The following is a 13,576-nucleotide window of genomic DNA, read 5'->3' as shown; positions in this document are numbered from 1 at the left end:
GGTTGTCACGGTAACACAGTGTTTCAGCTGGCCAAATATTAGCTGTGACCTCTGGAGCTTATAAATAAAACATACTGATTAAATGGTTAATCGCTCACAGTTACACTCTAGCCAGAGCCCAGACTGCTAACCTGGGGGTCATGGGGAAAATCTGAGGAGACATAAGATGAGTAATGGGACAGGAAAGACAAAACCCACAAATTTGTAAGGGCCGGAATGTGTTGTCCATGAATGTAAAAGGCCAGTTGTTCAATCCTCCGGTCCGCATGCTGAAATGCAAAATGTGCAACACAGAAAAAATGTACTTGAATGAAGCTCGGGTCACAATTTTTCTGTCTGAACCCGTGCAACCTGAGAGAAATCTGACTGGACCCAATCCCAATTCAATGTCGGTTAAGTTGCACCCAGTTTGTTATTCTGTCCTGACATGCATGTTATTGGTTGTTTTCCTCGATTACAGCGCAGAACCAAAAAATATATTTAAGATGCACTGAAGCCAGAGAAACTCCAAAACAAATACAGTTTCCTCATGGCGCTGCCGTGTTTCTGCCTCCCCATCATCACATATTTGCTTTTGAATTCCTATACTCGTGTATCTGTGTGTTATTACACCACTGAGCTTCTGTGACTGTGTCCTGGTGATCAAGCTAGATACCTCGTCCACATCCCTGCCTCGCCCTTGTGCTTGTTTCTAACTCCGGTAACTCTGCGGCACAGATAAAAACAGCAATTGTGGTTTGTGGTTTGTGTTATGTAACCTGGATTCATTCAGGATAATAAATGGCAATTAACCAGGCAATACAAGAGTGAACAAAACTTGACGAGCTGTCTTTTTAAGAAATGATTGACTCCTCCAGAGGTTTCACCTACAGCGTAAACAAAACATGAGATAATCTGTCTGCAGAGGCATCGGTCCTGCTGTGCACGTGTGTTATGTGCCCCAGAAAGTGACTGGTGTACATGGTGTGTAGCCTAATGTCATAACTCAAATGTAACACAGGGATGTGTGGTTGTTACACTGATCTATGCAGGATGATCCCCACAATGATTCAAGTCTGTCAGTCTGCAGCAAATACAATTATTTTAAGTTTATGTGTGTCTCTGCAGGTTGATGTGAACACACACATCAGGCTGCAATGTGGTGTTTTTATTTCAGAGTGTGATTCAAGCAACAGTTCAAGCGGAAATGACACAGCAGATGTTTGAGCTTGTATGACTCTGAACTTGATGAAAAGATAAAAAACGACACCAGCAAATCCTGAAGAATCTTAAATAAAATGCACGTGTTGAGCTCAGGGTGAAAAAGAATTACTGCCGCCCCTGGTTGAGTGTGTCCGCTATCCAGAGCAGTTTGAGTTCCTCCAGGTGTTTCTGACATATTGCATTCACGATAAAGTGAGATCACCATGACCTTTGACCACTGAAATATATATCAAAAAATATTTCTAAATCCAACAGGCAAAAAACTCCCTAGAGGCAGATTTGAGATATCATGCTCAAGAGGCCCAAAATATTTATTGTGGTCACTGTTTTGTTGACCTTTGACCTTTGGCCACTAATATCTAAGCAGTTTATCTGAGAACATTTGTGCTAAATCTGATTCTCTTGAGGATTTCTTAGGACAACATGCTCACAATTTGAGATCGCAATGACCTTGAACTTTGACCTCCAAGTCTGTCCCAGGTGTCCGGATACATCACGTTGACAAGAACATGAGGTCACTGTGACCTTTGACCTCTGCCACACAATCCCAATCAGTTAATTCTTGAGTCCGAGGAAACGTTCCCATTCTTTAGAACAAGAAATTCCCTTATGATATCTTGATCTAAAGAATGGGACAAGCTGACTGACAGACAAGACAAAATCTTGATGCCTCCGGCCCCTGGCTGTCGCCGACACTGAGGCATAAAGATAAAATATGGTGGTGCAGTTCCGACGCAGCCTTTTGTCTCTTCCGTCTGAAGCTGGTAAAAGTCTCACTGTTGACAACAAAACTCTGCCCTCAGGGTGAGATCTTTTAATGATGAGGTCAGCAGCCCACTGTGAAGCCATACACTGAACCAGGAAACTGAACCACGGACATTAGGAGACAAAAGCAGAGGAGAAATGAACAAAAGTCCTCTTTAATCAAATCATCTTCAGCTGCACACAGTTGCTCATTTCATCAGTTATCGGGTAGACCTGTGCTACAATAGCTCTCTCACCAGATTGTTTGTCTCTATTCTCGGCTCCTCTGGCAGGAACCAGTTTGCCAGAAATAGCTGCCGGAGCAGGAGAGCAAACCATTAAAAAGCAGCGGTGAACAGACCTTTCACTTTCCCAAGCCAGCGCACTTTTAGTCATGTGTTTCCACTCCGCTCACTGCAGTTTTGATGATAATCGAGGTAAACGCTGTAAACTGAACTCTGACTTCATGAGGGAGAAATCCACACTCAGACAGGAAGCGTTTACAACTTCAGGACTGCTTTCTGTCCGTTATTCTGTTTGATTAGGATCAAATATTTAGTCAAATAAACCCAACCATCTAGCTTTAATCCGGCTTTAGATAATGTAATATTTTTTCTGAACCTCAGAGGCCAGACTGGGGCCTTCTGTTCGTTCAGAGGATAAATTAACTCTGATGTCTCCTGGTGTTGCGTTGTCGTTTAAATGCGCCTCCGGGCCGCTAGGTGGCAGCGCCGCAGAACAAGCGCGAGCTGAGACTGGAGAGAGTGAGAAATGCAAAATGGCAACTGATGAAGGCACCTGCTGTGAATAAGTTGTGAATAAGTTGTGTTTGAGAGTGAACAGCGTGTTTACAACTTCAGCGTCTTGTTATTGTTGAGGCTGTGTCACACTTCAGCCGCCGTGCACACGCAGACACACAAAAAAACAACACAACGGCCTCGGGAGGGGACACAACTCTGTATCCTCCATTAAATCAAGACGCGAGGGACATGTGGACAAACAGCTTAGAGACTAACTCACCTTGTCTGAAGTTCAAGTCCCTTCTCGGTCCTCTCACACAAGTGTCCATGTTGACATCCGTCCTCTTCATGGCAGCTGTGTAACACCTGAAAACTAGCTAACTAGCTAACTGTCATGCTAACTACCATTTCTGCTCGTCCTCGGAGTTTCTCCTTTCACAGTTGCACAGTGTTACAACAGCGACATTAATTTAAATAAATAATTTTAACTTACTTCACCTGGCGTCCATAGGAACACGCCCTTGTGTTCCACCAACCTTTACCCGCCAGAAGGAGGTCACTTCCTGTTTCAGCAGGAAATAGAATCAACTGCAGCTAATTGGGCTGAACCATGTTCTGTGAAAGTTTGTACATAATTATTTTCTGTTGTTGTGATAAAACAAGTCGTTCTAGCATCAAATATTGCTGCACATTAAACTGAAAAAATAAAAAATAAAAATTAGCCATAGAACACAAATTCACGGAAGGATGCATATCGTTAAAAACAAGTCAAGGAGGCAGAAACAAAGAATCCATCAAACTAATTAACACAGGCAAAGGTAACAAAGACCTTTCTTCTGTATCTCAACCGATGGGGAGAGTTACACAGTCGTGCCACTGATGGGAAAAGAAGTCAGGATCATTTCCAAGACATTTCCAGGACACAGGGAACCATCTGAAGTCACTGCAATTTACACACAATGTTTATTAACAGTAAAAAAAAAAAAGAAGATGAGTAGTGACTTTAGTTGAGATACAAAGTTAAAAATAAATTTAGCAGATAAAGCATTTCACTTCCTGTGAGTTTGAGCAAATAAAAAAAAAAAATTAAAGTCAGCCAATCCCCTAAAAGCAAAAGGATTCGCAGTGAATTGGAAACAAAGCCACAGTGATGTGGTGGAGCCCGACTGCAGGAAATGAAACTGAACACTTCTGTTAACGGTTAACACGCCTGATAAAATTTCTTCATGTCACAATTCTGCCTCCATCATGAACCTTTGAAAAACTATGTGCAACTTTTTGATGATTAGATGTTGATATTCGGCTCAGTCTTTTTTTGCAAAGTTTAATTCTTGACTTTTGGTTTTGGATATTCTGTTCCTGGATTTCTGGATTTTGTTTGCTAACCTTTAAATTCATCCATTTATTGCATTTGGGTCCTGCTGTAGCTGTAACTTTAGATGTGTTGAGTGACATTAAAAATGATTTAAAAATATATACTTAGGACACAGAAATGTACAAATATAATAACAACTTCACAGTCATGTCATTCATTAATGTGTTTTCTGATAAATCTTTTCTAATCTGAGAATAGAATTCCAAGAAATTACATTCAATAATCTGACGATAAAAGACGCATTATAGAAAAATCATTTTATATTAAAAAATTGTTACAGTTCAGAGTGAGTGTTCGTCGTAGCATCAGGAGCAGAAGAGCTGGAGGAGGAATCTGTCTCCTCCGATGACAAATCGCCTTCCATATTCTCCTCATCCTCTTTCTCCTCTTCCTCCTCTTTGGGCTCCTGCTGCCGGGAAGAGCCAGGTTCCTGCGTGTCCATGATTTTTAGAAACTCGTAGAACTTGACAGCAGGAGGCCAATTGTCTTCACCCAGCATCCCTGCAGAGACACCAAGAAAGAGATTATGTACAAATTCATACAGGATGGAAGAGCCTGTCCATTTCCTGTTTAACGTTTAAACAGATTGACAGACTACAGACTGGACTCCTTCCTGTTTGGATCCAGAGTCTTTTCCATAGCGATCTTTGATAAGGCACCAGCTGTCAACCAATGACATTTCACTCTGTTTGTTGTCTCAAATAACAAAATAAAACTAAACTCACCGGAGAAAATAGCACCTGACTGGAAAGAGGTAAAATGACAAAAATAACCTAGTACTCCACCTTTTCTGCCAACGTGGACGAGGTAGGATTTACTGCCTGTGCTGCAGCCAGCCAACAAGTCACAACAGAGATGATTTGGCTTCACTTTCAGGCAGCAGTCATGTCATCCATCTTTATAAACAGCCTATGGTAAGAAGGTAATGGCTGCAGACAGTAGCGTCACTGCTGCAGTAGAGGATCACCTCCTCCATGCTCACTTATTACCGTACCGGGTGTAAATGTGAGAGGTAAATTACTCATCGTCGATGTAACAGCTGGAAAACACATTCAGATGCAGAAAAGCATTTTAACAGCATGTGCTAAAATGGTCTCATTGCAAAAGTACAAGCTGTGAAGCAAATGACCAACTTTATGGAGCAATTACAGAGTCAATCAAATCAATCAGGGGAAAAAACTAAATGTAGAAACCTCACAGAGAGCAACCTGTGAGGGATCCCTCTCCCAGGACGGACAGACGTGCAACAGATGCCGCAATATGCGAGCGGACATATTGTTTATCAAGCAGTCATGTTGAAATCACAGTCCATGATTCACTGCCACCACGATAAACAATATGTGTCTTTTACCATTATCTTATATTCTTTTCAGGAGCTCTTATTTCACTAAGGCGTTCTATTCTATTTTATTACTTTACATTATATCCCCCTTACCTGCAGGTGACTCTGTCTTATCCTCGATCCTCTGCAGCCACTGCAGGACAGACGGGGCCACTACTGGGGTGTTGGGGGGGTACTGATAGATCTCCCCTCCAGTGGGTAAATGGGTGAGGACCAGAGCAGGCAGGGGGGGCATAGAGCCCAGGTATGACCCCAGGACCGACATGCCAGCCGGAGTTCGGCCACTGGGACACACAACGAAGAAATTCCAGTGTCATTTCTTAAGCTCTAAATATTTGGCTGAAGGACCGATTGAAAACAATGACCGACGCACTCACAGGTGAATCCAGCAGGCGAGATACCGCTCCATCCTCCCGTCTCCCAGCTCCACCACTCTTCCCATCTCCTCCACCAGCGCCTGGTTCTGCCTCCGCCCGATCTCATCCTCCTCCTCTCCCACAAAAAGGAGCAGGAGGGCTTTGCCCAGAGAGAAGAAGGACGGCAGATTTTCCACTGTCAGTTCAGGCTGGAGTCCAAAGAGATTTGAAAAAGACATTTATAAAGGTGGATAGAAAACAGGTGCCTTTTAATACTGAGGGGCAAAGGTGCTTTAACAAAATCAACACAGACCACAGATTTACACATCAGTGCTTTTTGCTGTCTACTGCAGATGCAACATTTTGCTGTAATGGCATTAAACCTGCTTTTAAATGTCAGCACAAAGCATGATGGGAAAATGTCATGTGTGTTCAAACGTGAGAGAGGAATAGGACTGGTTCATTATTTTTGTAGTATTCTATTCTAGTAGTAATTATTAATGGACTACACAGAAATCATTTTGAGAGGGGAGAAAAGAGTCATAATTTAAAGATGCGTGTCATGTTAGAGGGGGAATATCAGAAGATCAGTCTTGTCCAGTGCAATGAAGTTATAATTAAGAATAAGTTTCACAATTCATAAAATAAAATTCTTCTTTTATGTAGTTGAGGCTCTGCTGCACTCCAAGATAAATTAAATGAGGACAACAGCACCACCAAAAAGCAGAACGTGTCATGGGTTGGACTCTTATAGTTTTTAGTTGTTGAGCAACATCTAGATTTAAGATTTGTCCTTATCACTTCATTTCATCCTCATTTACATGAACCGATTGAAACTGGGACACGGTGCATCTCTCTGACCTTGCAGAGAATCCCTGTTCACACTGAATCCACATATGTTGCTTGTTATCTGTGACACACTGTCAACCATTCTGTCCTGGCTTTCACAAACTTCCAAGAAACACACACGCTGTGTGTTTAAGGCCGTTTCATGAGATATAAATGAAGACTGGCTCACAGTCAGAGCTTAGAGACCTTGGGATGTAGAATTTTGCTGGTATTACTTAAGTTATTACTTCTAATCAGGTTTTGTAGTAAAACTGCCACTTTTTTTTTTTTTTAGCATTTCCCATAGAAAACAATCTGGACAACACAAAGAGAAATATAAACACATTGTGATTTACCATTGGATGGAGCAGTGCAGTGTTGATGTGTGTGAGCAGCTCCTTGGCAGAGGACGACACAGGCAGCGCGGAGGGACGAGTGTGTGTCTTCCAGGATGGAAACGCCAACACTGCAGGAAGGTCCACAGTGTGGTCTGCGGCCCTGAGCAGCAAACACGACACACACACACACACGATTAAATCAAGTAATAAACTTTTCATGACACAGGAATATTTGACACACAACACATGACCACTCACGTATACTGGGCACGTGTTGAACCAGGACACGTTGGTTGTTAGTTGCAGAATTGTTGTAGATTGTTTGAATAACAGTTCTGAGTGATCGTATCTCAGGATGCTTTTAAGATGCATTTACAAATTTGCGTGATCTTGTGATATAAAAATGACTCACGACTGAAGTTAAAGGGGAAGTAGAGCTGTTACCATTTCTCTGCCAGTGCGTCTGTCAGCAGTCCAGTTAGCACCTCTCCTCTCAGTGACTCTGCTGCTTCAGTAAACACTGGTGCACCTGGTGAGAGAGAGGAGCATCCACATTACACCATCACAAGATGTTGCTGTTTGGATGGAGAAGGACCTGAGAGGCCAGTCAAGCACATTCCTGGTGGCTCATTCTGTCTTCTTTCTCTTTTCCTTGCAATTATCATGATTGGAATATAACGTACTCTTCCCTGAGTTTCCACACAAACACAGCCCCTTAGACAGTTGAGTCAGGACCACATTTACAAAAAAACTGCAGAGGCCAGCTAGGAAACTACTGAGCCTTTCATTTCTAAAGGAAAGAAAGAAAGGACATATCTGGTTTTTAAGATTCATGTCAGGTGGCTAAACACTGTAATTAGCTTTGCTCTTTCCATCGGATTCGTGTGACAGTAAGAAAAATACACAAAACGGCGACAACCTTTACCATCACAATTGAACTCAACCTTTTCAACCAATGATTTTCTAAATCCATAAAAAGGGGAAGTCAATGGTTTGTCATCAGCTATTGAGACATCAGCATCAATTAGAAATGAAAGCTTTGCAGAACCAGGCCCTGTGTAAATAAACCTACTAACTCCCTATGAGGCTGCACGCCATCTTAGATCAGCTGATTGCGGTCTCCTGGTCGTTCCCAGTGCCCGACTGGTGACTAAAGGCTGTCGTGCTTTTGTAATGCAGGCCCCCAAACTCTGGAATAATTTACCAGCTGAGATCAGACATGTGACATCTGTTATGTCTATTAAATCCTTTCTTTTACCACATTTTTTCACCACATCCAGTCTTACTCAAGTCAAATGTTTTATGTTTTATCCTCTAGAAAAGTGCCATACAAATACATATATTGTTATTATGATACCATTATCAGCCGGTGAGGTGGCCAACACATACTTGCAGCCTCCTACCTGCATGTGTTTGTGACTTAAACAGTCCCAGTACTCTGTCAGGCTTGTACCCTGCTAACTCAGGGTGAGGCTCTCCCTGTAGAAATGATGTCACTTCCTCCTCTGTGGACAGTACTGCGGGAGAGGCTGAGCAGCTCCTGGTTAAACAGCAAAATTCACACAAACATATGCACATGTGAGCAGATTTAGGACTTTTTTACATTTTTAAGGAACAATTTGTTCAAGGGAAAAACCATATCACATTTATTGGGTGATTACAGGACAAATCATCTTTGTCAGAGGAAAATAATTTAGGTAATAACAGCAGAAGCGTTTAACCATTGACTCTTTGAATCCTGCAGACTTGTGAAATATTCACAAGACGTTCCTTGAGAAGCTTTATGTTTTTGTCCTTCTGTTTTGGATGGTTTCAGTAAAGCCAAGAAGATGTTGAGTTCTGTTAGAGCAGCAGCCCATTTTCCTCCAAACTCATTAAAATAATTTTTGAACATGTTGACATGTGGGTGATGTACTTCCTGTGTTTCCTGTCTTTTTCTGAGGTACAGAAGATACATTTAGAAGAACCATAGTATGGGTCTGATATAATCAAGTTGTTTTCTGTAAAGGTTGTTTTTCTTAGGAACTATTTAACTTATGTCATACGCCGCCCTCTAATAGTGCCCATGACAAACAACCCTGTGGGGGAGGGCAGGACGTTCATATCATTTATCTCAGGTTGAGACTCATCTTTTTCTTTTGACTCTCAGAGAACTCACAGCATGATGAAGCGATGCAGGGCCTCGCTACCCAGCATGCCGCTGTAGTGCCGTGCTGACTCCTGGGGCTGAAAAACCCAGACACTGGGGAAGGCCGTGATTGGCTTGAACTGGGCCGGGAGAGATCTTCCTGACTGAGCAGCACAGAGGTCAGTCCACTCTCCACAGTCGACTGTGCTCATCTGCACGTTGTCGACCTCAGAGTCTGAAAATATAATATTGATCAGCTCATCTGTGTAATCAAGATATGGACATAATTAAAAAAAGAGGTTATAAATCCACACATACAAATTTAGAGACGATATAAAAGAGGCTCCAACTGTTCATATCTGGATTGTGCAGCTCTACTCACCCTCAAGTCTCTCTGCAACTTCAATGAAAGAGCTGAGGAAAGCCATTGAAACAGCATCCCCTGGTGGTGAGAAACAGACCCTACATCATCAGTTCCATCCACATGAATTAGTTTAAGTTCATTATCATTCCCTGACAGACTGTGTCTTACATTTGAGGTAGAACAGCACCACAGTGAGGCTTTTTTGTGCTACTGCAGTGTGGAAGTTGTCAGAGGTTAGTTGGGTGATTGAGTCCATGTCCAGAAAGCTGCCTCTGTTTTTGAAGACGGACGCAGCGATTTCATCGTCCAGCTTGGCTGAAGGACGACACAGAAACACACAGATTTACTTTATAGTTTTTCTTATTCTTCACTGTTATTCACTTTATTTTGCCACCATCTTACCAGGATCTGAGTCCTCCTCCTCTGACTCCTCGTCCTCCTCTTCATCCTCCTCCTCTTCTCCCTCTTTCACTTGATGTGTAAAGAGCTCCATCACCTCATCGAGGTTGTGTAAGGTCATATACTTCACCTCTAAACTCTAGGTGGGCATAGACAGACACACACACACACACACACACATACACAATCATAAAGCACACATGATTAAAGGAAAAGAGTGATATAGTTTGTTTTTATGGTTTGTCACCTTCTCAGGCAGCCTGTAAGCAGCATTATATTCGTCAGGGGTTTTCACTGAAGGACTCTGGCTGAGACACACACACACACACACACACACACACACACACACACACACACACACACACACACACACACACACACACACACACTAGGTAAATTCCAACTGTTTTGTCAGAGAAATAAAGCAACAATCCTGGTATTATGAGGTAACGCAAAGCCGCTGCATTTCTTTCACTACATCATTTTGCTTAAACAAAGTATTGTGAGACGAAAACAAGTGGTGCATTCAGATCCCTGTTCACACATGTTCCTGCTCCTCTGACACACCTGTGTACGAGCAGCACCAGGGCGATGCCCCGCAGCCTCCAGGCCAGAGTGGTGGCTGTGTCCAGGTCCAGGTGCGCAGTTTCGGGACGGGAGAAGAGGAAGACCTGGGGGGTCTGCTGGTAGGGGAACTGAGGGGGTGGGACCATGGAGGGGTCGTTGTATACTTCAGACTGGTGGTTGAGAGACACAAACGTTAACAAATGTTATTATTATTATGTACATATAAATAGTTCATATTCACATTCTCTTGATTTGTGCTACAATGGAAAACCATTTATTTATTTTGAAGCTTCGTTTTGAGGCATCACAGACAACAAGTATTGAGATCTCCACACGGATTCCACACTGTCATCCTACTTACCACCAGTGGAGCCTCCATGAGCTGCAGGAAGGAGTGGAGGCTAAGGACGGACAGAGGTTTCCTCATGCGGGTCAAAGGGCAGCGCTCAGAGGTCATAGGGGTCATGAAGCCGCTGTGAACTCTACAGTGGAGGAACCACACTTGAGACGAGTGAGACGATTGATTAACACTGAAGGAGGGATGGACAGAGAGAAACGCAGTCGATTAAAACTTCTTGTGAAGGAAAAAATCCTTCAACTGTGTGATGACACGTTTGAAATGTTGAAGAGAAAAGGAAAAAGACGGTACCCTAAATGTTTGAGGACTGGTCCTCCTGTTATGAGGATGAACTGGTATTTGGATCCGTACACATACGCCGTCTCCATCATTGATCTGTGCTCTGATGTGACATCATCAGCAAAGACAATACAATTAATGTGATGAGTCATTCAAGTCAATCAGTGAGACTCAAGCTGCAGCCTGACACAGAGCAATCAGTAAATCAGCTGTTAAATACGTCAGTGTGATCCTTTCCATGATTCCGATATACAACCGCTCTCACTCAACATTAGATCCACCCTCTCCTCCCGGTTCACACCTTGTGTTCCCAGACTGCGCACGTAACCCAGCACAATATTCTTCTGCCCCCTGGCGGCTTTCTCCATGGCCAAGAGGTCTGCGTCTGTGTGCACGTACCTGACCTCTTCACGCAGGATGGCGCTGCAGGCGGGAGAAACACAAACGCTGTTTATTAAATGAACTGTCGAGTACATCTTTAACGATACGGCTGAGGTTATTATTCCCAGAAACATAAATTAACTGATGCATGTGGAAAAATGCAGAAGTAAAAACGGACAAACTGAGTGAATAATCAAAGTGATTTGATTAATTTCAAACTGATTGGATTAAAACAGAACCATGTTTCATCATCTTCCACAACTTTAAATTCATCATTTATTCTTCACAACACAATATTGCCATTTATCATTTAAGGAAAGAAGCCTCTATGGTGGAAGTGACAAAAAATGAACTGGAAGTGATAAAAATGCTGAGAGAGGGTGATATTTACTTACAACAGGACTTCAGAGACGATGGAGTTGACATCAAACACAGTGTCCAAATCCAAACCCAGGAACTCCTTACCCCCCCTGACACAGAGAATAATTTACCTCTTAGTAATACAGTGTAACACAACGGACCCGCAGTAAATCCTCAAATGTTCATGTTGACATTGTTGAGATGTTGATTTAGCTCAGTAGCTTGTGATGCTGTGGTGACCACCCACCACTGAGTACTACCTGCCTTCACAACCTACCTGAACAGAAAAGCTGAATGCAGAAGCCTCTCGTCGGTGCAGTATGTGTGAACCGGCTCTTTATTGCAGTTAACCTGAACAGAAAGAAAGTAAAGTGAATGATCTGCAACACAGTCACTTGCTCGCATCTGTGTCTGGATATAGAGAGACTGAAAACTTTGCAATGCACAAAGCAATGTATACTGCAGAAGGAGTAGTTACCTTGCCGACCAGGACGCCATAATCGTGCAGAGCTTCAGCTGACATCTCCAGCTCCACCAAGAAGAGAGAGATGGTCGGAGAGACTGTAGAGAGAGCACAGACACTAATGCTGTAGATTGATGCTTTAAATACCGAACAGAAGACAGACTTCACGGCTCGTATTTCTTTTTGTCGTGCTCACTGACTCCATAAAGAACCAGTTCTATGTGAAGAGCTCCCACCTTTCTGCTCAAAGTAGATGAACATCATTTTCCCAGAGTGCAATTTCTCATAGAAGTCCAGGGCGGTGTATTCAACCAGCTCTGATGTGTTGGCCCTTTCTGTGCATCCTCCTGACTTCATCCACAGCAGGAGAACAGCAATGCACATCCACATGGTGCAGAAGACCTCTGGAAGGGGAGGTGTTCAAAAGTGAGGGAGAAGACACAGATTATTCATGTTATACTTTCTGGATGCTGACTGTTTGTCCTCATCATTATACATAGCTGCTTCATATATCCAGTCTTTTAAATGGACGCAAAAGGTAAACAAAGCAAAGGATGCTAGCAGACTGTTACCTGAGGAGGCCAGAAGTAGGGTTAAAGTTCAAGTTTCGTTTTCCGAGTTGCAAAACCACACTTGCGCTCGTATATGAAGACATTGATCACAGCAATTTTGGGCAGAGTTTGTCCCGGTGGTGTTAAAATCGCGATTAAAGTCCAAATAGTGGCTTTAGTTATCAGTGGTGGTGATGCTAAGTTGCTAGCTTGGCTTGCTAGCTGCCTGTTTGTTTATGTTAGCATGTGGTTTTCGGAGCTAGCTCGCGTTAAAACGTGTAAAGATGGAGGATGCATGTCGATGGGAGCTGTAGACACACAGCAAGATAATTATCAAAGTAGTTTTTCGCCAAACTGCGCAGCGATAAACTGAGAAATGTCTCAAACTTTACTAGAAACAGCGACACAGCAGTAGAGCTCGAATAGGGTTTCCTGTGATTGTTTCGAAATAAAATATTTTATTGGAAATTGATTGCGCTCTGCGGAGGAGTCCATGCGCGAAACACGGGGATAATTTTAAATGACAGAAGTGAAGTTGTGGGTTTAATTTGTCTGCTCTGTAGGTGGTTTTTCTGTGAATACCAACATTACGCACTTTTATTTTGAAAGCACTCACTTCCTCAACTTGCAGAATTGTTTTGACGCTTCTGTGAGGAACGCCCATAGAGACCTTGGCCAATGAGCGTGCAGGGGCGGGACGCTTCCACAGCTGACATCACCGTGAGCCAATGGAGTGAGGGAACTGCGGAGGCTGGGCGGTGGAGTCGACCAATGGGGTAGCGCGTTGGCAAAGTGGGCGT

General features: G+C 43.0%; 1 protein-coding gene across 2 annotated transcripts; it reads right to left on the bottom strand.

Annotated features, from left to right (window-relative positions):
- Positions 1 to 3,631: 3,631 nt before the first annotated feature.
- txndc16 (thioredoxin domain containing 16) lies at positions 3,632 to 13,212 on the bottom strand. 2 transcript variants are annotated; one of them, XR_011240326.1, is made up of 21 exons: positions 12,798 to 13,212; positions 12,462 to 12,629; positions 12,241 to 12,323; positions 12,040 to 12,113; positions 11,798 to 11,872; positions 11,323 to 11,444; positions 11,034 to 11,124; positions 10,746 to 10,914; positions 10,385 to 10,554; positions 10,065 to 10,125; positions 9,821 to 9,956; positions 9,587 to 9,733; positions 9,437 to 9,496; positions 9,085 to 9,289; positions 8,330 to 8,466; positions 7,371 to 7,455; positions 6,945 to 7,086; positions 5,782 to 5,969; positions 5,498 to 5,688; positions 4,848 to 5,101; positions 3,632 to 4,563 (listed from the first exon to the last, which is right to left on the bottom strand). XR_011240326.1 is itself a non-coding variant. In XM_069520689.1 (20 exons), the coding sequence occupies exons 2-20, from the start codon at positions 12,613 to 12,615 to the stop codon at positions 4,337 to 4,339; spliced, it is 2,517 nt and encodes an 838-aa protein (XP_069376790.1). In that variant the 5' UTR covers positions 12,616 to 12,629; positions 12,798 to 13,212; the 3' UTR covers positions 3,632 to 4,336. The 2 variants fall into 2 exon arrangements, 1 of the variants encoding a protein (XP_069376790.1); XM_069520689.1 differs by lacking the exon at positions 4,848 to 5,101.
- Between the last annotated feature and the right edge of the window lie 364 nt (positions 13,213 to 13,576).

Source organism: Paralichthys olivaceus, chromosome 24, assembly GCF_024713975.1.
Source record: "Paralichthys olivaceus isolate ysfri-2021 chromosome 24, ASM2471397v2, whole genome shotgun sequence".
NCBI lineage: Eukaryota > Metazoa > Chordata > Actinopteri > Pleuronectiformes > Paralichthyidae > Paralichthys > Paralichthys olivaceus.
Note: the sequence above shows the minus strand (reverse complement) of the source record. Positions and strands in the feature narration are given on the sequence as shown.